The following is a 26,945-nucleotide window of genomic DNA, read 5'->3' as shown; positions in this document are numbered from 1 at the left end:
AGCTACAGGAAACATTTGTTGGAGGTTATTGCTGCTAAAGGAGTTTCTATCAGGTATTAAATACAAGGGTTTACATACTTTTTCTAGCCTGTTCTGAATGATGAAAAGTACAATTGTTTGTGTGTTATTAGTTTAAGCAGGGTGTATTATTGTGACTTAGATGAAAAATCAGACTACATTTTATAAGTAATTAATGCAGAAAACCAGGTATTTGCAAAGGGTTCACAGACTTTCTTGCAGCTGTACTTTCCTTTGAGAACACCATAAATGTAAGAGACTAAGATAATAGGCACATGGATGAAAGAAAAATGGAGAGCTATGGAAGAGGGAAGGGTTAGATTGATCTTAGAGCTGGTTAAAAGGTCAGCACAACATCTTTTCCGCTGTGAACAGTATCAGATAAAACATTGTCAGAACCATTCAACAGTGTTGCATTATTCAAAACATGCAGACACTAAATTGCTCTCAGCACAGCCAGTCACTCAGTACTAATATGGTCCAGTACAACTCGTTTCCTTGGTTCTGAAATGACTGCTAAAGCCAACATTGAACCTGTAAACTCTTGCCATAAATGTGGCAGGCAGGTGGTTAGTTTGGAGCATACCTTCTTCCACTGTTTACATTACCCAGATGTGTTTCTGAAATATGGCCTTGAGGAACTTCCTTTACTAAGAGTTATGGGCTGGGAATTTCCAAGAGTAGGCAAGGGCAAGTACATACAACATGCATACATATGTTAAGAGACTGAGAACATACTTAAACTGTTTCCCTTGTCCACTTGGTAACCTTTGTAACACAGCCAAGAATCAAGTTCCTCCTGAAAGGAGTCTAGCATCAAGTTAAGCGAATGACATGGACTGGCCAATAGACATGGCTAAATGCACCTAGGGCCTCATTGCTGAAATGTAAACCTAGGAAGCTTTTATTGACAATGTTTACCCTGCTAGTAGATTTGGACAATTAAGGAGGCAGTGTTGATGGCCTCTGTCCAGGACTACAGGGTGCCTGCAGCAAGTACTTTGTCTCTGAATCATAGAAGCAGACAAGACGAAGGAGTAAAAGGTAAAAAAGGAAGCAATATGATAAACTGCAGGGTGAATTCTGAGAGTCAGAAACTAAAATCAGATGCACAGGTATTACATTGTACAAAGGCAACTGGCTAAAGTTGATTAAAAGGGGATATTAGCATAAATGAAGGCAAAGCAGCAGTGGTTGAAATTTATGGGAATAATTCAGAAATACAGGATCAATTCATCCCAAAGCAGCAGCAAGGGAGGATGAGGCAACAGTGGCTGACAAAGGAAGCCAAACACAAAAACAAAAGAGGGCATACAACATAACAAAAATTAGTATTCCCAGATCACTGTTTTACCACTCAGTGTAAGATGTATGCTGGTTGGTCCTCCCAAAGAGCAGCACATCACATATTTGCATTAAAGTCCACCTGTCATTTTTCAGCCTATTTTTCCCAAATGATCCAGATTCCACTGCAAGCTTTGATAGTCTTCCTCACTGCCACTACATCCTAATCTTGGTATAATCCACAAATTTGCTGATCCAGTTTACCACATCATCAATCTAGATCAGTGATATAGATTACAAACAATGGATCCAGCACCAATCCCTGCAGCTCACCGCCAGCAACAGGCCTCCAGTCAAAGAAGCAACCATCTAATACTACTCTCTGGCTTCTCCCACGTAGCCTGTGTCTAATCCAATTTACTAACTCATCTTGAATGCCAAGCGACTGAATCTTCTTGACTAACCTCCCATTTAGGACATTGTCAACCTCCTAAAGTCCATGTAAACAACATCCACCACCTTGCCTTCCATTTTCCTGGTAGCACAAGGCCACATTGACTATCGGGAATCAGTCCTTGTCTATCCAAATTATTAAATATCCAATCATTTAGAATGCTTTCCAATAACTTTGCCACTACTGATGTTAGCTTCACCAGCCTACAATTTCCTGGCTTATTCTTCAAGCCTTTCTTAAACAATGGAACATCAGCTATCCTTCAATCCTCTGGCACCTAACCCTTGGCTAATTTAATTTCAAATACCTCTGCTACAGCCCCTACCATTTCTACACTAATCTGCCACAGAATCCAAGGGAACACCATAGTGGGGTGTGTCAGGAATGGACAGGAGGAGGAGTATAGGAAACTGATACAGGACTTTGTGATATGGTGCAACTCAAACTACCTGCGTCTCAATATCACCAAGACCAAGGAGATGGTGGTGGACTTTAGGAGATCTAGGCCTCATATGGAGCCAGTGATCATTAATGGAGAATGTGTGGAGCAGGTTAAGACCTACAAGTATCTGGGAGTACAGTTAGACGAGAAGCTAGACTGGACTGCCAACACAGATGCCTTGTGCAGGAAGGCACAGAGTCGACTGTACTTCCTTAGAAGGTTGGCGTCATTCAATGTCTGTAGTGAGATGCTGAAGATGTTCTATAGGTCAGTTGTGGAGAGCGCCCTCTTCTTTGTGGTGGCGTGTTGGGGAGGAAGCATTAAGAAGAGGGACGCCTCACGTCTTAATAAGCTGGTAAGGAAGGCGGGCTCTGTCGTGGGCAAAGTACTGGAGAGTTTAACATCGGTAGCTGAGCGAAGGGCGCTGAGTAGGCTACGGTCAATTATGGAAAACTCTGAACATCCTCTACATAGCACCATCCAGAGACAGAGAAGCAGTTTCAGCGACAGGTTACTGTCGATGCAATGCTCCTCAGACAGGATGAAGAGGTCAATACTCCCCAATGCCATTAGGCTTTACAATTCTACCGCCAGGACTTAAGAACTTTTTAAAAGCTATTATTAATGCTTTTTGAGATAGTGATTTAGATGCATATCATATTTTTTACTGAGTTAAGTATTGTATGTTATTAGTTTTGCTACAACAAGTGTATGGGACATTGGAAAAAAAGTTGAATTTCCCCATGGGGATGAATAAAGTATCTATCTATCTATCTATCCTCATCAGGTCCTGAGGATTTATCCACTCTAGTTGGCCTCAAGACAGCAAACATCTACTCTGTACTCCTTACCGGGCTCATGACCTCACTGCTACTTTGCACCCATCTCCTGAGTAAATAAAGATGCAAAAGATTCATTTAAGATCTTCCCCCCTCTCTTTTGGCTCCAGGCATAGATTACCACTCTGATCTTCCAGAGGACTAATTTTGTCCCTTGCTATCTTTTCACTCTTAAATCTTTCAAGGTATCCTTCACCTTGTCTGCTACAGCAACCTTGTGCTTTCCTCTATCCCATTTCTTATATTCTGTAAGTACCTCATTTGTTCCTACCCATTTACCTTCCATGCACCTTTTTTTTATACTTAATTCAACAGAGCCTCAATATCTCTCAAAAAACAAGGTTCCATAAACCTGTTATCCTCTTATTCTGACAGAAACATCTAAAATACTCTCAAAAGGCAGAGCGGAGTGATGGTGCTGAACGGCGACTCCTTTGCTTATATCTTCGGAAACAACTCTATTTCCATCTTAAATACGTTTATTTTTCCCTTTCAGGGGTCTTTTGAAGACCCTGACCTGGAGTTACATGCTGACTATGGTTCTTTGCCAGAATGGGGCTCATTCTCGGGGTTTCATAACTGGCCATTGTTATTCAGCACACTAAGGGCTCGGCCTAAGAGTCTGGCTCTGATCTGGAAGCCTAGGATCTCGGGGCTCTGGAAACAGGTGGATCGCAGGTTGGTGTCATGACAGGAGACCCATGTGTCGTCTGGGGAGTCAGAATATCTGCAGTTGTGTGCCCAGATTTTTGGGCACAGAGCTCGAAAAAGCGATGTGGCAGACCCTTAATATCATAAACCAGCAAGTTGTTTGTTATGTCTCTCTGCTCACTGGGAAAACGGAGATACCTCTTTCTCCCTTATCAGGGAGAGAGAAAGAGAGAACCTGTGGTATGTCGAATACTGGGTGAAACGCAAAGTCTTTGGGGATAACTGCAAGTCTGTGTCTTTGCTCATGCTTCAGTGCTCGGTGGCGATGCCGATGTTTTCTTTTGCTGGTGGGGGGGGGGGGGGGGGGAGTTGTTGCTTGCTGCCACTTACATGTGGGAGGGGGAGCTGGGGGTGTGGGGGGACTTGGGGTTCGAACATTTAACTGTCGTTCATACTTTTCCTCTGTTTTCATGGATGGTTGCGAAGAAAAAGCATTTCAGGATGTGTATTGTGTACATTTCTCTGACATTAAATTGGACCTTTGAAATTTCACTTTTGAAGGTCTCCCACTTGCCAAGTACACCTTCCTCAGAAAATGCTGCCCCAATCCACACTTGCCAGATCCTTTCCGATGTCATCAAAATTGACCTTTTACCAATTTAGAACCTCAACCCGAGGACCAGACTTCTCTTTTCCATAATTACCTTGAAACTAATGGCATTATAATCATTATCTAGTGTTCCCCAACTCATCTGTCACCTGCCCTGACTTATTCCCTAACAGGGCATCTAGTACTGCACTCTTCTACCTACTGATTCAGGAACAAACTCTTTCTCATCAAGCCCTTTTACAGTACAGGAGTTCCAATCAATGTGGAAAGTTAAAATCACCTACCACTACCTCATTTCTCACAAAAGTCTGCAATCTTTCTACAAATACGCTCCTCTAGATCCTGCAAGCTATTGGGTGGTCTGTAATATAATTCCATTAACATGGACATGCATTTCTTATTCTTCTGTTTCACTCATAGCTTCTCCAGTCTGTCCTGTCCAAGTACAGCAGTGAGATTTTCTCTAACTAGTAATGCCACCCTACTTCCTTATCACATCTATCATCCAGTCCATCATGTCTAAAACAACAGAACCATGGAACATTGAGCTGCAGGTCAATATTCTGCAACTAATGACCACAATGTCGTAATTCCACATGCTGATCCATGCCCTAAGCTCACCTGCCTTTCCTACAACACTCCTTGCATTGAAATATACAGTCAGCCCTCCTTATCCGCAGATTCTGCATGCACAGATTCAACCAATCGCGTATCCGGAAAACCCAGAAGTTCTCTCTCCAGCACTCGTTGCTTGAGCATGTACAGACTATTTTTTCTTGTCATTATTCCCTAAACAATAAAGTATAACAACTATTTACATAGCATTTACATTGTATTAGGTATTATAAGTAATCTAGAAATGACTTAAAAGTACAGGCAGTCCCCGGGTTATGAATGAGTTCCATTCCTGAGTTAGTCTTTAAGTCGGATTTGAAGTCCAAACAGGTACATTCGGTATTATTTAGCATCAGTTAGTCAAACATTTTTCTTAGTATATAGTACATATTTTACCTTTCTATGCATATAAAACACAAGAAACATACGTATTTCAATAATTAAACCACTGTGTTGCTTAGTAATAATTGTAGCTTTCATCGGGGCAGGGCCTTTTACATTCTCCATTAAAATTGTGCCGATCGTTGACCAACTGTAGCCTTACGTTTTTACAATGACCAATGGCGTTTCACCTCTTTCCAATCACTTTATTACTTCAACCTTATTTTCAATTGCGATCGTGATATTTTTGTGAACAGAAACACTGCGGATTCAGACCTGTGTCTCCAGGTCCTAATGTCCACAACACACATGTTAAATAAAGTCTGGGGTTCCGCTGGGTCCTAAAGACCACTGCACTAATACATGTTAAATAAGGGACTTGAGCATCTGCGAATTTTGGTATCTGCAGGGGGTCCTGGAACCAATCCCCTGCGGATAAGGAGGGCCGACTGTACACAACTCAGAATATTAATCCCACCATGCTCAAACTTTTGATTCCTGACTTTCTATGTAGGCTTAACATCTTTCTCCACAACCACTCCACTATCTGTTCTGGCGTTCTGGTTCCCATCCCCCTATAGCTCAAGTTTAACCCCCCCACCCCTCGTCCCCCCCCCCCCCCCATCCGTACAGCACTAACAACATTCCCTACTAGGATACTAGTCCCCTTCTAGTTCAGATGCAAGCCATCCCTTATGTACAGGTCCCACCTTTCCTGGAAGGAAGCCTAATCATCCAAAAATCTGAAGCTCTCCCTCTTGCATCATCTACTTAGCTTATTAAGCTGTATGATCTTCCTGAGCATTGTGGCTTTTTTCCTGTTACATCATTCCACCCACCTCCCAAATAGGACTGGCTGCCTATACCCTTTCCCCCTCCTGCCCATCACCCAGTTACCGATGTCCTGCACCTGTGTAACTACCTCCCTGCATGTTCTGTCTATCAACCCCTCAGCCTCCCAAATGATCTGGAGTTCATCCAGTTTCAGCTCCCACTCCTTAACACAGTCTGTTAGAAGCTGCTGTTGGATGCACTTCTTGTGGGTGTAGTCATCAAGTCTTCCCACATCCCACTATCCTATCTGGCATCCCCACTGCTCTAAATGCAGAATGAGAAAGAAAATAAATAACAAAAGAAAACCTACCTACAGCCTATGCCTCTCCTCACCAAAGCTTCAACTCCCCACTAACACTGGCCCAATCACACAATGGCCACTCAACTGAAAAGTAATTTTTTTAAATATCTATTGGATCTTGCCAAGTGCCTAATTATTCACAATCCAATATCTCCTCGGCAAATGTAGTGCACAAAATATGCCAACTGCCCCCACTCACTTTTGAACTCTCTCTCCCTCCACACAATCCAATATCTCTTCAGGAATGGGAGACAAAGAAATGGCAGATGACCAGTCTTCACTGTGGAAGACAGCAGCAGTATGTGAGAAATTTGAGTGTCAGTTGGAGAATTGAGTGCGGTTGCTATAACAATGGAGAAGGTGCTTGGGAAACTGAAAGGTACGAGAGTAGATAAGTCACCAGGATCAGATGGACTACACCCCAGGGTTCTTAAAGAGGTAACTGAAGAGATTATGGGGGCATTAGCAATGATCTTTCAAGAATCATTAGAAAATTGCAAGTGTCACTCCACTCTTCAAGGGTGGGAGACAAAGGACAGAAAATTATAGACCAGTTAGCCTGACTTCAGTAGTTGGCAACAGTTCATTAACAATGAGATTTTGGGGTACTTGGAGACAACATGATAAAATAGACCCTAGTCAACATGGTTCCCTTCAGAGGAAATCTTGCCTGACAAATCTGTTGGATTCTTTGAGGAAATAACTGGCAGGACAGACAAAGGAGAGTCAGTGGGTGTTGTTTCATTGGAACTTCAGAAGCCCTTTGACAAGGTACCATGCATGAGACAGTTAAAACAAAAATCAGAGCCTATGGTGAAAAAATTAGCATGGACAGATGATTGGCTGACTGGCAGGCGACAGAGTGGGAATAAAAGGGGCATTTTCTGGCTGGCTGCCAGTGACCAGTGTGTTCCCCAAGCTTTTGTGACTGTTTTTCACATAAATGTCATTGATCTGAATGATTGAATTGATGGGTGTGTGGCTAAGCTTGCAGATAATACAAAGATAGGTAGAAGGGCAGGCAGTGTTGAGGAAACAGTCTGCAGAAGGACTTGACAGATTCGAAGAATGAGCAGAGAACTGGGAAATGCAGGGAAGTGTATGGTAATACACCTTGGTATTAGGAATAAAGGCACAGACCATTTTCTAAATAGTGAGCTAATTCAGAAATAAGGCAAAAGGGATCTGGGAGACCTAGTACAGGGTTCCCTAAAGGTTAACTTGCAGATTGAGGCGGTAGCAAGGAAAGCAAATGCAAGATTTGCACTCTTTGAGCGGACTAGAATATAAAAGCAAGGAAGTAATGCCAAGGCTTTATAGGCATTGGTCAGATTTCATTTGGAGTATTGTGCGTAGTTTTAGGTTCCTTATCTAAGAAAGGATGTGGTGGCATTGGAGAGAGTCAAGGAGTTCATGGGAATGATCCCAGGAATGAAAAGGGAATGAGGAGTGTTTGATTGCTCTGAGCCTGTACTTGCTGGAGTTTAGAAGAATGAGGTGGGGTTGGGGGGAGAATCTCATGAAATCTATTGAATATTTAAAGGCCTAAACAGACTGGACATGGAGAGGTTTCCAATAGCAGAAGAGACTGGGACCGGAAGGCACAGCCTCAGAGAACAAGGACGTCCCTTTAGAACAGAGGTGGGAAGGAATTTCTTTAACCAGAGGGTGGAATTCATTACCACAGATGGCTGTGGAGGCCAAGGCATACAGTATAGTTAAAGTGAAGGTTAATAGGTTTCTGATCAGTAACCATGTCAACGGTTACAGGAAGAAGGCAGGAGAATGGGGTTCAGAATAATAAATCAGCCATGATCAAATGGTGGAGACTCAATGGATCAAATGGCCTAATTCTCTGTCTCATGGAATTGCAGCAGACCAGATGAACTTCATTACAGGTTTAAAGTCTTGGTCTTTTTTTTTTTTTTTTAATTTTTTTATTAGTTTTTCAAAACATTTTACAAAATTAAAAACCCCAAATCCCAATGAGGAGCATTAATACAGAGCAAGGTTAAGCATACAATAACAATATGCTACACAGGAAAAGAATTTAACAAAAAAGCACCTAAATTAAAGACAAGTGAGCTTAGTGTCCTCCCCAAACCCCACAACACAAGAAAAAAAAACAATTCCAGACCAACCACCACACAATATAGAGAGTCCTAAACAATAAAGAAATGTTGGAACTGGAAAACCCACCCCACCCACACAACCCAAAACTAGACGGCTACCAACAAGTAGCTAGCTCTACCAGAAAAATTAACCCAAATACAACTTCCAGATCTGTGTCATTGACAGCAGTTCCGTATAAATGCTATAACAAACAGTAACTAGTTTATGCACTAGAAAACATAACTACAGATTAGAACACCTTCTGCCGAGATATACAACTTACTACAGAGCGAATCGGAAGAAAACCAAACCTAACCTACCCGCGAAATATTATAGAAGAATAAAGTAAGAGAAAGGGAAAAAAAAAGGTAAGAAGGAAAAAGAAAAAAAAGAGGAAGGGGAGAATTATAAATTCAAGACGAGTATTTATCAACCGTTTACCGAGAAGGGAGAAAAAAACATTCAGAGAATGGAAAAAAAAGGGGATGAAGAAAAGAAAAAGATAAAATAAATAAGTATTTAAAACAGAGGAAAAATAAATCAGCAGTTGAACTGTGAACCGACAAACAGGGAGGCCTTCACTAAAGACTTCAAACCTCCAAAACAAGTTAGATTTAGTTGTAGAACTCTGCAGGTAAAGTTATACAGAGGTAAAAATAGATTACACACACACCAAATCCCGGGAGAGATTGTCAACAGCCTTTAGAGTTTCAGTGAATAGTGTCTGAGTGATTCAAGTGAATTCCGAGTCCAGAAAAAGTAATTTTACTACGAGGAGTACTTATCCACCATTTTAGGAGGTCCGATCAGATTCCGAAGATGACTGGATAGCCGGAAGACTTGCCACAAACTCTTCAGCTTCCCTCGCTGATTTGAACCACTTGAATTCCCCGGTATTAAACTTGATTCTTAGGTCAGCAAGATTACGAAAGGAAGGTTTGAAACCACGATCAAAAAGCACTTTCATTACGCCTTTATACTCAGCGCGCATCTTTAAGGTCTGGGGTGCAAAATCTTCCACAAAGCAAATGGTTGTATCCTGGAAAGAAAAAGAGCCTCTGCGACATGCCTCCACAATCAGACTGTGTTTTACCTGGTATTGATGGAAACACAAGATTACTGGTTGTGGACGGGATCCCAGAATTCCGGGAGAGACATAGACTCTGTGTGCCCGTTCCAGCTCGGGCGGGTTTGGAAGCAGATCCTTCCCGAATATCTCACAGAGAAACTCGGCGAAAAACTTCACGGTTGACCCCTTCTCAGTTGCCTCTGGTAGTCCCAGAATTCTGATATTGCAGCGTCTGCTGCGATTTTCGAGATCCACCATTTTGGAAAGAAGTTTATTAGATTTTTCCTCTAAGCTGGAACAGAGTCTCCAAGTATCGAACCCGACTTTCTAAAGCTTCAGAAGTCGAATCGATGCGAGATAAGTGTTCAGCATGTTTGTCCACTTTATCGTTGATCCGATCCAGTTTCTCTTCTAACTGTTTGAAAGCAGTTTTAATTTGCTTTAAGATTTCGTCTTGGAGATTTTCAAGCGCCTCCATCGTCACGTCCGACGAGGTCGTAGTTACTTTTCTCCCGGATTTAGAACTCTTGCTAGACATTGTAGGTTAGATATATTCACAGGCAAGTAAGAGATACCGAAATAATTCCTAACTAAGCTTTATAAAATGGAGACATTTAGTGCAAAGGTAGCGACAGTAACGGAACAAAAGTTCGGAGCAGCTAAGCGATCGCCATCTTACCGGAAGTCCAAGTCTTGGTCTTTTAAGAGATTGTGCTGATGCATAAGTAGTGAATTTCATCACTGCCGTCATTGAGAGATGGGTTCTGACACAGAAATTATGTCCATTGGGTCCAGGGTTCTATGGAGAGTGTTATTGCCAGAAAAAACACATTCAAAATCATGGAAAACAAACACGAGGAAATCTGCAGATGTTGGAAATTCAAACAACACACACAAAATGCTGGTGGAACACAGCAGGCCAGGCAGCATCTATAAGGAGAAGCACTGTCGACATTTCGGGCCGAGACCCTTCGTCAGGACTAACTGAAAGGAAAGATAGTAAGAGATTTGAAAGTAGTGGGGGGAGGGGGAAATGCAAAATGATAGGAGAAGACCAGAGGAGGTGGGATGAAGCTAAGAGCTGGAAAGGTGATTGGCGAAAGTGATACAAAGCTGGAGAAGGGAAAGGATCATGGGACGGGAGGCACCTGAGGGAGATGGAGAACAGGCAGGGTGAATATGTCAGGGATGGGGTAAGACGGGGAGGAGGGGTATTAACGGAAGTTAGAGAAGTCAATGTTCATGCCATCAGGTTGGAGGCTACCCAGACGGTATATAAGGTGCTGTTCCTCCAACCCGAGTGTGGCTTCATCTTGACAGTAGAGAAGGCTATGGATAGACATATCAGAATGGGAATGGGATGTGGAATTAAGATGTGTGGCCACTGGGAGATCCTGCTTTCTCTGGCAGACCGAGCGTAGGTGTTCAGCGAAATGGCCTCCCAGTCTGCGTCGGGTCTCACTAATATATAAAAGGCCACACCGGGAGCACCGGACGCAGTATACCACACCAGCCGACTCACAGGTGAAGTGTTGCCTCACCTGGAAGGACTGTCTGGGGCCCTAAATGGTGGTGAGGGAGGAAGTGTAAGGGCAGGTGTAGCACTTGTTCCGCTTACAAGGATAAGTGCCAGGAGGGAGATCGGTGGGAAGGGATTTGGGGGGGGGGGGGGGGGGGGGGAAACGAGTGGACAAGGAAGTCGCGTAGGGAGCGATCCTTGCGGAAAGCAGAAGGGGGGGGGGAGGGAAAGATGTGCTTGGTAGCTGGGATCCCGTTGGAGGTGGCGAAAGTTACGGAGAATTATACGTTGGACCTGGAGGCTGGTGGGGTGGTAGGTGAGGACAAGGGGAACCCTATCCCAAGTGGGGGGGCGGGAGGATGGGGTGAAGGCAGGTGTGCAGGAAATGGGAGAGATGCATTTCATGGAAAACAAATTGCCATTTTAGTGCAAATATTATGCTTTTAAAAAATGTGTGTAGGAAATGGGCTCAAGAAGCATCAGCATGAAGTGATGGAGTAAGTGAGCAGGGACTAAGGTGAGGTTTTGTTAAGCACTTTTTAAAATTTCACGGTTAGAGCAGTGGGAATGGCAACCAGAGCAGTTGAATGCTTCTCCTGCAGATGGTGGGAAGTCAGGGAGGCCTCACGTTTTACAACTGCAAGTGCAACCAGCTACATATGTATACTTGCAGACTACATTAATAAAGTGGAGCTAGAGCTACACGAACCCTAGATCATGCAGGAGGCTGAGGGGCTGATAGAGGACTTACAGGGAGGCAGCTGCACCTAGGTTGCAGGTAGCTAGGTGACCCACAGGAGAGGAAAATTATGAGCCTGAGAGATGTTTCCAAGGTGAAAAACAAATTGATTAAAGCAGTGAATGTGGTGCATTTCTACCTTAAGTTGTTGACAAGGTTCCCTATAGTAGGCTCATCCAGAAAATCATTAGGCATAGGATCTTTGGAAAATGGACTGCATGGATTAAAAAAAAATTGGCTTTCCAATAGAAGGCAGAGTGTAGGAGTAGATGGTCAGCAACACCAGGATCTGCTCTTAGTAATTTTTATAATCAACTTAGATGAGGAAGCTGAAGGGTGGGTTAGTAAATTTACAGACACAAAGTTGCTGGTGTTGGGGTAGTGTAGAAGGATGCAAAGGCAGGCTGCAAAGTTGGGCAGAGTGACAGATGCACTACAAGCTTGAAAAGATCAAACTTGAAAGCAGACTACAAGGTTAATAGCAGAATTCTTAAAATGTGGGGTGACAGAGGGATCTTGGGGTCCAAGTCCAAAGATCCCACAACGTTGCTCTACAATTGAGGACAGGAGGATAAATACAGGGCCCTGGTGAAGGCAAGCTGAATCGTCTGCAGCTCAACATCAGTAAGACAAAGGAGATGGTGATGGCCTTTAGGAAGACTAAGCCTGCACTGCTCCCTGTTACCATTGATGGCGAGGGCATGGATGTGGTGAGGACCTACAAGTACCTGGGGGTGCACCTGGATTACGGACTTGAGTGGAACATCAATACAGAGACGGTATGAGAAAGCCCAGAGTCAGCTTTACTTCCTGAGGAGACTGAGGTCCTTTGAAGTATGCAGGTCTCTCATTCACATGTTCTACCAGTCTGTTGTTGCCAATACAATCTTCTATGCAGTGGTGTGCTGGGGCAATGGCATCAACATGGGTGATGCCAACAGGCTCAATAAACTGATTAAAAAGGCTGGCTCTTATATGTCAAACTGGACAAACTGAGGTTGTGGTAGAACAAAGGACCCTATGGAAAATCCTGGCAATCCTGGACAATGTTTCTCACCCTCTGCATGCTACCTTGGCTGAACAGAGGAGCACTTTTAGTGATAGACCAAGACCACTGTGTTGCTCATCCTGCACTGTGCTGCACTATGAGGTCATTCTTACCCTTGGCCATTAGGCTCTCATGAGTCGAACTATAGCCTGAGAAGTGATTTCCTCCTCCTTTTGGACTGTTTAAGCTAACTTTTATTAAAAAAATGATGTGCTAACCGCTACCATCCTCAAGTGCAATCTTTTAAAAATGTTGAGGAATCTAAGCAAAATTTCTGAATGGGCCACAAAATGATTGAGGTGGTACTGTAAGAGATGCCAGCATCCAAAGTCAGTAAAGGGAGGAAACTGCAGCAGTGCTGGTTACATTCTTTCAAGCACCTATAGATACTGGGGTGGTATCCAAAGACTGGGAAATTGCAATTGTTACATGCACCCTCATTAATCTCAAGCTGATCACCAAGAGCAGTCAAAAATTACTTTCTTCTTCATGCCCATCATCTCAGAAATCATGAACAAAACTGACAAAATTTCTTCCATCCACTATTTTTGTTCCACCTCAGCTGCAGTATTTTGCACTATCATAGATATTGCTTGCCTTCTGTTGAAATAGCCTTATGGATGTAGAATGCCTTAACATACAAATAAGCTTTGACCCATTGGCTGGAGAACAAACAAATTAGTTCATTGGCAATTATACAACCTTGAAAGTGGGATGAAAATCATTCAAAATGCCCAATGCTGAGGGTATTAACAAGAACCAATGAAATCATGAATGGCAAATTCTTTGAAGCACTCCATCTCAGAAATAAAAGTTCTTAAACTAGTCCTCAAGAAGTGCCAATGTCACCCAAGGAATTCTGACAGACTTCCAGATATTTGGAAGAGAAGCCTTACAAGCCCGGGGGGGGGTTCACACGCGCGTGCAACCCTGAGATTCATTTTCTTATAGGCATTCTCAATAAATCAATAATACTCAATGAAAGACCACACAACTTGTGTGTTCAGAGTGCAAAAGATAAACTACGCAAATACAAAGAGAAAGAAATAATAATAAATAAGCAATAACTAGAGAACATGAAATGGAGCCCTTGAAAGTCCATAGGTTGTGGGAACATTTCAATGATGGAGCAAGTGAAGTTAAATGGTTATCCCCTCTGGCTCAAGACACTGATGGATGAGGGGTAATAACTTTCCTTGAATAAGGTGGTGTGGATAATAAGGCTCCTGTACCTTCTTCCAGATGGCACCAGAAAGAAGAGAGCATGACCTGGGTGGTGGGCGGCCTTGATGATCAATGCTGCTTTCCTGTGACAACACTCCATTTAGATATGGTTAATGATGAGGAGGGCTTTACCCGTGATGGACTGGGCTGTATCCACTACTTTCTGTAGGATATTTGATTCAAGGGCATTGGTGTTTCCATAGCTGGCTGTGATGCAGCTAGTCAATATAGTCTCCACCATATATCTATAGAAATTTATCAAGGTTTTAGATGGCATGCTGAATTTTAACGAACTTCTAAAGAGGCCCTGCTGTGTTTTCTTTGTAATTGCAAATGCACCGAGCAACATGGCCAGTCTCTCTTACTGCTTTATGGTCTGGAGCAGCCTTTTCCTCTCTTGCATTAAAAGTAAATTCAAGTATACACCTCCAACATAATCTAGTCTCTACCACATTAAACACTTGTTCAGCACAATAGCCACCCCTCCCTAATTAAGACCCAAAGAATCAGAGAGCTTGCTTACTGCACCATAGTCAGCACCATCCATTTCCTCATGCACTTTAATGCTATCCAAATTAGCTCTTTCATTTTAGCTGTTAAACTGGCAATATTGACTTTCATCAGGTCAAATCACTTACAATTTTCCCAAGTCAATTATCAAACCACTGCTGTTTTTTTCACAATGGTAGCTTGCAATGGGACTGATTCTACATGCTCAAGAATGCACACTTTGTCCTTTATGATAGTACCTACCACTGAATGACTGAAACCCAATGTTTTGCCAATTTAATAGTTTCATGTCAATTACATCTTGTCTAAGAGGTACAATCTACTAATTTGCAGATGTGTGGATAGACAGAAATTGACTAGTTGATAGAATGGGCAAATCACAGCATGAAAATGAACACAACTGCTTGGCAAGGAGGACATTTCAAAAAGGAACACAGAGCAAAGAGATCTAGGAGTACAACTTCAACATAAATTGTAGGGCAGGTTGAAGAAGCAGTTAATAGTATATAGAATACTGAGCTGTTAAAATGATGTCCAGGAATACAATGCCAAAGAAGTCATAAGACTTTCACTGCCTTGGCCACATGTGGAATGATACGTCTGATTCTAGGTACTACACTTCGGGACTGACAATGTGTGGAAGAGATTTGCCAAAAGGATTCTAGTAATGAATTAGTTCTGTGGATACACTAAGGTTACTCTTGCTCAAACAAGAGAGATTATGAGCAGATGTGGTAGGAGACATCAAAAATCCATCTAGGGTAGTGTAGGGCATGGAAAAACCATTCCCAATACAAAGGGAGTCAAGAACCAAGACACCTCTTCTTGACAGTCCTTTGCAGTCAAAGATGACTTGCTTTCACTTCAAGTCTGTGAATTTTGATGTGTGTGAGGAGGTTACTCAACTTCTGCCACAAGTGAGAGGCCAGTAGGTAATTTGTCAGTTGCACCGAGCTTCTTTGTGTTGCTGAAAAATGAATAAGGTTCGCAATGCTATCCGAAATTCTTCTTCATTGTATAGTGATGGGTAAGGGAATCTCATGAGACAAAGGAGATGCAATGCTTAAGATACTGAGAACATCCTCGAATCACTTCTTCTGCACAACAGGTACACTTACTGTAATGGAGCTTCAAATAAAGCATTGGTTTTGATAGACTGATGATCTGCAGATGAAATTTGTCCAAAGCAAGTAAAAATTGATCTCTAACACTTGTGACAACAGTGTGTGAAGTTGCCAATACTTATCAATAGGTTCATTTAACAAGTCAATGGATTTATGTCAAAAACAAAAATGCAAGATGAACTCAACTGGTCAACCAGGAGCTGTGCTAAGAGAAACAAGTCAACATTTTGATCAGCAATCCTTAATCCTTCCCCAGAACTAAGGTGAAAAAGTGTTTGATGTCCTTAGGCCTTCAGATGGATGGTGGGTGGGAGGAGAATAGTCTGATCCAAGCACAGAGTATTAGAATAAAGGGATGCTCCTTTAAAACTGAGATGAGAAGGAATTTCTTCAGCCAGATCATTGTGAATCTGTGGAATTCATTGCCACAGATTACCCTAGAGGCAGTCACCGGGTATACTTAAGGCAGAGGTTGATTTGTTCCTGATCGCTAAGGTGCAGAAGGTAAGAGAATGAGTTTAGAAAAAAGTCATGATTCGATGGTAAAGCAGACTCCATAAGATACAAGAGCAGAATTAGGCCAATTAGCACATCAAGTCTGCTATTCATTCGTGGCCATTTTTTAAAATCCTGTTCTCCTCGGAGCCCTTAACCTCCACCCACCCACCTCCCAGCACTTCTCTTTACTAATCTAGATCTCCTCTTAAAAGACTTAATGACTATTTGGCCTAATTATGCACTTGTTAGTTTAGTGTATGCTTCTTTTTTTAAAAAAACAGAGCTAAGGGAGGAAAAGCAAGTGCAAGACCAATCCCACAAGCAGAAAGGTTAAGCACATGGTAGCGTAGTAGTTAGCACAACGCTTTATAGTGCCAGCAACCCAGGGTCAATTCCCGCCACTGCCTGTAAGGAGATTGTATGTTCTCCCCTGACTGCATGGGTTTCCTCCAGGTGCTCCGGTTTCCTCCCACATTCCAAAGACGCACCTGTTGGCAGGTTAATTGGACACTGTAAATTGTCCCATGATTAGGCAAAATTAAATTGGGGTATTGCTGGGTGGAGTGGCTTGAAGGGCCTACTCCATATTGTTTCTCAATAAATAAAAAAGTAAGATCAATCAGGTGATAAGGAACAAGTATAATCATTAGCAAGACATTTTAAAGAAACTGAGTGAGATTTCAATGACATCCACATTTTCCTCATTAGAACCTTACTGCTGGAGAAGGATTGAACAGAAAGCACAGGTAGGTTGATTTGATTGCAGACATTATATGCAATGCCAATAGTCTTGTGTCAGTAAACAAGTCATGATAACTTGGTGCTTGATCTTTCAAATACACATCAGCACAAGGCAGCTTCAACTGATGTTGAGGTCTTATTTATTCTGTGGTGGAAGTGATGAAGGTTGAAATATTTCCTACTTTCAAGTAAATGAATTCCACAAGTCAAAAGCTCATTGCAGAGGTGCAGCAGCAACAAGGAAAAGGACAACAGCCAGGTTGTACACTCAGTGAAAGTATGGCGTGAGCCGCCGGCTGAGGTGCTGGGTGCAGGTTCAAATGCAGCATTTAAGTTTGGGTACCTGCATGAATGAGAAGAGTATAAGAGGGCTCTGGTCCAGGCAAATGAGACTAGGCAGAAGAACAAGTCAGAACAGACTGGATGATATGAAGAGCCTGTTACTGTGCTGTTAGTGCTCTACAATTCTACAATTTACTTTCCTTCATTGGAAAAGGCAAAACATGATCATTCAGCCTTTGTATTTTAAGCACAAAATAATAATTGGGCTTCATATGGAACAGCCCCATCACACACAACAGCTTAAATCTAATTTTTTTCCTACTGATAATATGAAGATTTAACTTGTTTCTTTCCACAGAAGCTGCCTGAGCATTTCCAGCATTGTTTTTATTTTATATTTCAACATCTGCAAGGTTAGGATTTCCATAACATGTATAGTTCTAATAATAAAAATATCACAAACTCTCCACCAACTACCAATACCATCACATTTGTCTGATGAGGAGATTGCCAAGCCTGGAAATGTGTTGGAACAGAGGAGACCAAGATGAGATGTGTCTAGAATTATGTCAGATCTAGATCAAATGAGAAGGAAGTAGAAACATGCTTCTAAAAATTTGTGTTCCTGCTTTCTGCTTGCCTTCGCCAGAGCCTGTGATGCCCCAGTTAAAGTGGTGTGATTCTCGGTCCTCGTGTTCTGCGACAGTGGATCGTGTCTCCGGACTGTCAGTTGGTGTTCCTGTAAACGAGTTGAGAGTTTATGGATTTCACAACACATGCCGGTGATAGTAAACCTGATTCTGATACCCTTCTAATAACTCCATGACAAACATGTCAGGGTGGACGCCACTTGTGAACCTAGAGGAGCCAGGGAAGTGCAAGCTGGTGGAGTTCAAGGGACAGGTGGGGAGGTGGCTAGTCAGGACAGGGGCAAGCGAATGGAGGTGGGGGGGCTATGTGGATGTGGGCACTCCTGGAGGAAGGCACTAGGGACGTCTCCTTGACCGGAAGCATCTGCAGACTGGTGGCCAAGCTCGGCAAAAACCGCAACATCGAACACCTCAACCCGGGATACTGATGTTCACCAGCATCCAAGAGAACAACAAGGTAAGAAAACTATGGCTTATGATTTATCTTATTACTAGCAGCTTTGTGTAAAGAAAAGTTACTTAATATATTAAGTGTCCATAGGACACTCAAAGCTGCTACGTTTAAGAAGGCATATAGTGCATTGGCCTTCATCAACCGTGGGACTGAGTTCAAGAGCTGAGAGTTAATGTTACAGCTGTATAGGACCCTGGTCAGACCCCACTAGGATATGGAAAGTATAGAAAGGATGTAGAGGAGATTTACAAGGATGTTGCCTGGATTGGGGAGCATGCCTTACGAGAATAGTTTGAGTGAACTTGGCCTTTTCTCCTTGGAGTGACAGAGGATGACAGGTGATCTGATAGAGGTGTATAAGACGATGAGCGGCATTGATACTGTGGATAGTCAGAGGCTTTTCCCCAGGGCTGAAATGGCTAACATGAGAGGGCACAGTTTTAAAGTGCTTGGAAATACAGAAGGGGTGTCAGGAGTAATTTTTTTTATGCAGAGAATGGTGAGTGCGTGGAATGGGCTGCCAGCGATGGTGGTGGAGGCGGATACGATAGAGTCTTTTAAGAGACTCTTGGATAGGTACATTGAGCTTGGAAAAGTAGAGGACTATGGGTAACCCTAGGTAATTTCTAAAGTACGTACATGTTTGGCACTGTATTGTGGGCCGAGGGGCCTGTTTTATATGTTTTCTATGTTACTTCCCTTCACAGAGATCAATAACTAAAGAGAATTGCTTTAAGCAATTAGGAAGGATTTGAAGACATCTGTTTTCAAAAAAAATCCTGAGTGGGACAGGAATAAAAGCTGTGGAACAGCAGAAAACCTTTGTGCAACTTAAGATGCATATGTGATGTAGGTAATAGAGCTGCCTAAAAGTGGAATTCATTCAATACAGGGGTTCCCAACTTTTTCTATGCCATGGGCTCCTACCATTAATCAAGGGGTCCATGGAACCCAGGTTGGAAACTCCTTATTTAACAGCTCTTCAGCCCCTCCCCAACCACTATGAAATGGACTACAGAAATAGCTGATCTACAATTCAATTACATTAGTCATGTTATTTTTATTTTTACACAAAAAGGTCTATGCAAGAGCTTTCCCAATCCAAGCTGCATGACTGTAATATCTCAATTGAGTCTATTTTTGGTCTTTTACTAAAGTAGCCACAACACGGCAATAGTCGATGAACTTCACAAATAAGAAAAGTAGACTTTTGATGTTTATTTAATATTTAGCATTATCCTCCATAATAAAGAAACTTTGCGCACTGCAGTCTTACATTTTGTGATGCAACACGAAGTAGGCCATCCCAGCCAAGTGACTCTAACAAACCCCAAAAACCCGAGCCTAGTCATGGGACAATTTACAATGACCTATTAACCTACCCAGTACATCTTCAACCTGTAGGAGGAAACCTAAGGACCTGGAGAAAACCTACACATTCCACAGGGAGACTTTACAGAATGGCACTGGAATTGAACTCTGGACTCCGGAACACCTCTAACCACTATACTACTGTGGCATCTTGACTGACTTTCATCAATTGTCAACTCCTTAATCTTTCACTTAAGAATATTTCCAGATGCTGGAAATCTGAAATAAAGAAAATCCTGTTCAGTTAGCTAGATACAGCAAGCTACAAATGCTAAATATCACTACAGAAGTGGTCAGATCTAAATGCTACAATCAGATTGCTCCATGCCAGTATCTCTCAGATGGTTCTGAGGCTATTTTATTCATTTAACATCACAACTGAAGCTCATAATCAAGTGATTGATTTGTCAGCACAAATCTGAATGAGTACATTTATACTGAAACAATTCTCAGTCAATAGAATCTTCAAAGAAAAATTCTCAAACTTGTTCTGCTCTACATTGCTCTCCACACCATCAACTCACCCATAGGAGACTGGGTACATGTACTTCAAAAGGAGAAATTTCCCATGCACATCCACTGGATGGTAGCCTGCTGGCCAGGTCAATACAAGGAACACCAAGGATTCTGACCCCAGAATAATTCAGTACTTTATTTATGAGCAGTTATGTGGGAGCACCAACACAACCTCCTCAAGCTCCTCAAAATTATACTCTCCTTGCTAGCAAATGTAACACTGCTCCTATCCACCAAATCCAAGTTCAGGAACTTTCTACCCAACAGCACTCAAGTGATTCCAAAAGGTGGCTCAAAACCAAGGAGAATTGGGAGCAGGGAATAAGCACTTTCCAGAAGGTTGAAAAGTCAGGATGACTCTGGTTGGGTCACAAAACTGCTTACAAAATTTCAACCACTTTTGTCAACCATTGTGTAAAAATTGGATTAAATGAAGAAAGACATGCCAATTTGCAAATAGCAATTGACACCAAAGATTCCAACACAAGCGGAAAATTTTGAAACAGTCTCAAAAATTACAACACGTACAAACAAGCTGGAGGAACTCAGCAGGTTGAGAAGCATCTGTGGAAACGAACAGTTGACGTTTCGGGCTTGAGTCCTGCTGAAGGGTCTCAGCCCGAAACGTTGACTGCTCGTTTCCACAAATGCTGCCCAACCTGCTGAGTTCCCCCAGTTTGTTTGTACGTGTTGATTTGAGCACAGGATCTGCACTGTACTTTGTATCAAAAATTACAATTCCTTCAAGTGTAATTTAAATGTCATTAGTGAAAAAATGCATATTTCCCACTTTCAATGGAAACTAAAGCCAGGAGGATCAACTGCTGAGGAATCGTGTTTTTTTTAAAAAGGAAAAATCTTATGAAAATGTGCATATACTATACACACACAATATTTACCAAATTAAAGGAACCCCCACTAGAATGTCTTTGTCCCATACCACACCAATGCCAAATGAGGAGCACTTTGTAAAATTGGAATCTACACAAGTCTGCTGAGTCAACCAAAACTCATTAAAGAGATTTCACCACCCAGCTATAAGAGCTGGCTTTCTACATATTGTTACTGCAAGATCAGGTTTCTAGTATAAAGTCATTACATTGTATGTTTTTACAAATAGATACACTGTAACAAACAGAAGGAACACACTGGATGACTAAACAAATGGAATACAAAGCCTTGGTAAAACTTCTGAGACTAGAATTGTAAGAATATAACAAAAGCCCCTTACTTGACATTACTTCAAACATCTAGAAGTGATGCCCGAAACTGCTTCTCTCAGACAAAGCAGTGACAAAATTTGACAGTTATTAAATAGTAATGACAGAAGATTCAAATTTTAAGTCATTTAATGTTCTGATGGAATAATTAAAAGTACACCTTTCCCCAACAAAAGACTTGCTTCAACTTAGTCTCACATTAAATAAGTACACAGACCTACTACTTGCAAATAGCCAACTACTTTCCATTATCCAAAAAAAATCATCACAGGTCAATTGGATGTGACAGATTTGTTGGGACAATTAGAAAACTTAGTCTGGTGAGATTATACTACAGAATCCGGCAGTATAAAAACTGGACATTTAGCTCACATCAGCCCTGCCAACATTTTTGCCCATCTACACCAATTCCATTTGCCCACATTAGGTTCATTCCCAATGGCTTCCTTACATAAGCACCTGACTCATTTAGTATCCCTTCTTAAACCTTCTCTGACCTCTTCAAACAAAAACTCAAGCAAATTAGAGAGGCAGGACTCACAGACACGGACAAAGCCCTGCTCTATGATTGACCCCTTACCATTCCAAATCCAATTCCCTGGATCTTTTGCAATAGTTTTGCTACCAGTACAGTTATCTGACTGATCTTTGCTGCCCTCTTTAAAGGACTAGTTATTCTCCAAACATCTGTACCTCGGCAATAGCTATTAAAGATGCAACTATCTGCCAGTGCCCTGGCCACCTCCTCACTTGCATCATATAACAACCTGAAAGATCACATCCAGCCCTAGGAATTCATCACCTAAATGTCCAAAGCCATCCAAAATCTTCTAATTACCAAGATGCTCCCGGTCAGCCCTCTGATCAAGAAGAAGTGCTCTTTCCCTGACCACCTTCCTGCTAAACTTGGAATGTCTGGGGATTCTCCTTGATCTTATTTGCCAATTTGACCTTTTCTCAAATCTCCAATTTCTTTCCTACATTTCCTCAAGCCTCCCTTGATCTCAGTTACTTATACCCGCAATGTTACCTTGATTTCCTCCCAATTCGTAGACGTTAAATCGCCTCAAAACAAGAGTTTCTTCTTAAATAGATACACACAGATCACGAGCAAAATGTACAATTAATACAAGAGATAGAAAGGAATTACAACATTATGTAAAAGAGGCATTTATTTGTGAACTATGCAGGAAAGTACAAAGCATTCTCTGAAGAGACCTACTTCCATAAAGGATGTGTTAGAGTATTCAAAGATAAAAAGGCTTATTATACATTGTAGGTGAGGAGAGGGATGGTGATGCTCTGCAAACCATATTTGAATTAGAAATTCTTTTGCGCAGTTTAACATCAAATTACAGAACTTATACACTACTAAAAGGGCTTGCAATTATATCATTTATTGGCACAATCCCAAGACTTGTTTTTCCCCTATTCTAAGAATGCAATAGGTCAATAGAGATCACATTTCAACTTCCTGGCATATACTATTGAAAATAACCTATATACCAAGCATGCAAAAGTTCCTTCCAAATACACCCCAATAGCATCACAGTGGCCTCGGGGTTAGCATGATGTTATTACAGTTCGGGGCATCGGAGTTCAAGGCCTGTGTCCTCTGTGGAATGCATGGGTTTCCTCCGGGTGCTCCAGTCTCCTCCCACAGTCCAAAGACATAGGTTAGTGAGCAATTTTAAAATACCCCATGATTAGGCTGGGATTAAATCAGGGTCACTGGCAGCACAGCTCAAGGGGCCAAACAGGCCTATTCCGCACTGCATCTCTCAATAAATTGTACAACAAACTGTTTTCCTTGAAATAAGCCTTCCTACGTTAATAAACACAGCTCTCCTTTACCTTTGTTATTAGAACAGCAGTTATGCAGAAATGTAAAAAAAATGTACACAAAATTTCAGGTGCAATTACAATTTTTAAAAATTATATATCCCCAAAGCCACCCCTCTCAGATCTACCCCTTCCCCATTACATTCCAAATTATACCGCTGCACCATCATACACTGATCCCAATGGGACAAATATCCTGGATCTACCTCACCTGAGTAGAAAGTTTGCAAAATTCTAAAACTGTCAAAGCTCACATTCCAAACTTCTCCAATTAGCCAGTCAGCTTCCTTTGTCTTGTCAGGGATGCACAGACACTGCTAAACAAGTATCATTAACACGTTATTCTGTGTGAATATTTTCCAATATTAGCTAATGCTAATTTTCCTGGGTGTGGAGGTTTAGGCAAAAAAAAGCCCACCAAATATTAATGGCTCAAAGCTAATAACCACAAATTATATCATTTGCCTTACTGGTTGCATAAAAAATGTCAGTCATAAATTGCATAGAAGGGAAGTCATGCATCCCACGAAAATTACCCTTCCATGGAAACTACTCTTGAATAACATCCAACCGTTCCAGACATTATTAACTCCCCTGTAAAAGAGAATGTTTCATGACAGCAATCCCAACTTCACTTTTTGCTAATAAATAACCCTGTCACATTTCACTTTAAAAGTGGTCACATTTACCATTTTCTCCGCGCATGTATCATCTTTCACAATTTAATTTTAAAGTTCAGGCGTTTTACACAAAACATCAGGCTTCTAGGCCTATTATTCCACCAGTGAGGGGCGCCCACCGTACCTATCCCTGAATGAACGAAGGAAACATCCCCTCTACATCTGTCACTTACTGCACACGAAGAGCTCCACCAGCATCGGCCGATTATTATCAAGTGACAGACTCCACCCATTTCCCTCCCCTTGTAACACCATGCATCAGTTTGCCGGGGAGAGGCACCAAATATTACCACTGGACTTCAGCTTGGGAGATATACCGCACATCTGCCCAGCGCCGTGTCAGAACGGAGTTCTCTCTAATATACCTGGCCACTGCTGTGCCAATCAAAAGGGCCTCACTATATATTTGCCCAATAGCCTATCGATCCCCGAGCTTCCACGGTATCTCTATTTGTCCCGATACCAGGTAAGGCTCCGCCAGCATCCGTCGCTGTAAGTAGCTACTCTTGTACCGGTGCAGAAGCCTCCCTTTGCATCACTCACCAGGATAGTGAGGGGCAGAGAAACTGTTCTCAACGTACAGAAGCCCTCAGACCCAGCCCTACCCGGCCCGGCCCGGCCCAGCCAGGCGCAGCATTTACCTTCCTCTTCCTGCTCTCCGCAGTCCCGCTCCACACAAAGCACTGGTAAATCACTCGCAGGCTCTGCTTCCAATTGTCCGCCTTAAAACTGTTCACATGGGAGCACCCGGCCGGACTCATGACAGGAGCCGCACCACAAGCACTGCCGCCACCACGCAACCTCGGGCCACAATCTATCCCCGCACTGCCACCTCCTTCGCCAACCCGTTTTCTACCCCCCCAAAGTACCGCCCGCCGCCGTCGCGGCTCCGATTATTTATATGAAGAAAAAGCCCATAGCGTCGGCAAAGGATGATGGTCGTCAGGCGATAGCGGCACGGGGGGGAGGGGAGCAGACCAGCCGCACTGCCGGAAAATACGCCCACTCCTTCTATTCTCATTGGCTCAGTGCCAACTCCCCTTGGCCCAATTGCAGCTCTGATTGGTCACCAACCCATCCGTCAGCTGTCGGTCCAGGTAAGCTTCGTTTTTCAGGAGGTGGAGAACAAACTCGCAGTGCCGCCGGAATTACCTCCTAGCTTTCTGTCTTGATTGGACAATTTGCTTTCCTTTTCATCCAGTTTCTCCTCCGATTGGTTGGTTGCATGTCCATCATTGGGAGGTGCTGTATTTGAATTTGCATGCCATGCTTCCGTTTCCTGTTGTAAGCGTTTCCTGTAAATGGTGAGGCGGTAGTAGGTCGCCTGTTACTGCTTCAGAGTTTTGGGAGTACCTGCTTGGTTTTCACCTGTCCTTAGCTAGAAGAATTCTGAACATGGAATAGGCAATCAGCACCTATCATTTTCATTCTCTTTTGCCTTCATTTTTGTTAGCTGTCGTGGATGCCGTGCGAAGTGAGGTTTTAGGCCAGTGTCCGTGGATCTATACACACACACCACTGTTTTGAAAGAATCCCGTTACGTTATCTTCGCTGCCCTAGGTTCTGGGTTGATGTTTCAGGCAGCTTAGGAAGTGGGTAATTGAAAGAGAAAAGGCTAATCCTCGTGTGAGGCTAATACTTTGTTTATTTTTCATCTATCCATCCATCTTCTGTCGGCCAAATCGAGCGCTTATTACCCATCCACAGTATGCTTTAAAGAGGTTAATGCTGCCTCTTGCCATAACTAACAACACATATTTTATGCAGAACACGCGCTGATGAGTATTAATGACAAAATGATGCAGTTTAAGGGTTGTGAGATAAATGTTGGCAGTGGTATTGGTTTATAGGATATTTTATCCTGGCAGGGTTTTGAATTAGCATCCGGCTGGACAAAACAGAAATCAAATTTTTTCTTCAGAGGAGTAAATTGGTAGCCTTCACCCACTGGCTTTTGTCACACTTCATAGCAATGTGGTCACTGTGTAGTTGATGGTGAAATCATCCACCTTGTGTGGGAATAATATCACCATGTAGCTATAATGAAATAATTGAGGCCATAAAAATAAATGTTCCTGCCTCCATTAAAGAAGGAAGAGAAATCAAGGATCTTGTGAGACTGAGGTGTGAAGTATTTTGTATATCATTACAAAGACAAATTGAAAGGACAAAAAGAAAACACATTTACTGATAGGCTGTAATGAGTTGGCTAACAACAAGTATTTATATAGCACAAGCATTCATGAGAACTAATGACAGAATGATGTAGTGAGCTCTATTTAAGGTTGTGAGGTAGAAGTTGGCTGTGGCATTGGGTTATAGGATATTTTACCCTGGCAGGGCTTTGGATTAGCAACTGGCTATATAAGAACAGGAATCCATTTATTTTCCTCAGCGGGTAATCTGCAGGCCTCACCCACTCTCATCTTTTGTCACATGGGTCCCACTGATGCAGTTTTAAATCCGTGGGCGCATTAGTGCTGATCTTCCAAAGTTTCCTAGATACTAAAATGGTCCTGGTATTTTACCGGGAAGCAAAAATAATACCATTTAAAAATCAAAGGGAAGTAAGGTACCAAACCATAACCAGTGAGCGTGTTCTATTAGCACGTGTAATGAACCTCATCATTCTTCAGGCGTGATCAGAACAGACAAAACCAACACAGGCAGAAATATGTTTGAAAGATTTGAGTTTGCAGTGACTGGAGTAAACACAGGGAACTTAATATAAAGTATGTGCAATTTAAAAGGCAGATGTTGAGATGTCATGTAAAGGATTGTTTTCGGATTGACACAGAGGTACAGGGAGATATAGCATGGAAGTGGGATCCTTGGCCACAGGATCTGAACTGCCTATCAATTACTCATTTACAGTAATTTGACATTAATCCCACTTCTATTCTCCCCACACTCCCAG

General features: G+C 42.3%; 1 protein-coding gene across 2 annotated transcripts in view; it reads right to left on the bottom strand.

Annotated features, from left to right (window-relative positions):
* The window catches only part of usp22 (ubiquitin specific peptidase 22), a 218,655-nt gene extending 193,521 nt beyond the window's left edge, over positions 1–25,134 (bottom strand). The window contains exon 1 of one of the 2 annotated variants that reach the window (XM_073061028.1): positions 24,670–25,134. In XM_073061028.1, coding sequence (XP_072917129.1) covers positions 24,670–24,789 — 120 coding nt within the window. In that variant the 5' untranslated portion in view covers positions 24,790–25,134. The remainder of the gene's footprint in view (positions 1–24,669) is intronic. The other variant, XM_073061027.1, reaches the window with a different exon arrangement.
* Positions 25,135–26,945: the final 1,811 nt, after the last annotated feature.

Source organism: Hemitrygon akajei, chromosome 11 (genome assembly GCF_048418815.1).
Source record: "Hemitrygon akajei chromosome 11, sHemAka1.3, whole genome shotgun sequence".
NCBI lineage: Eukaryota > Metazoa > Chordata > Chondrichthyes > Myliobatiformes > Dasyatidae > Hemitrygon > Hemitrygon akajei.
Note: the sequence above shows the minus strand (reverse complement) of the source record. Positions and strands in the feature narration are given on the sequence as shown.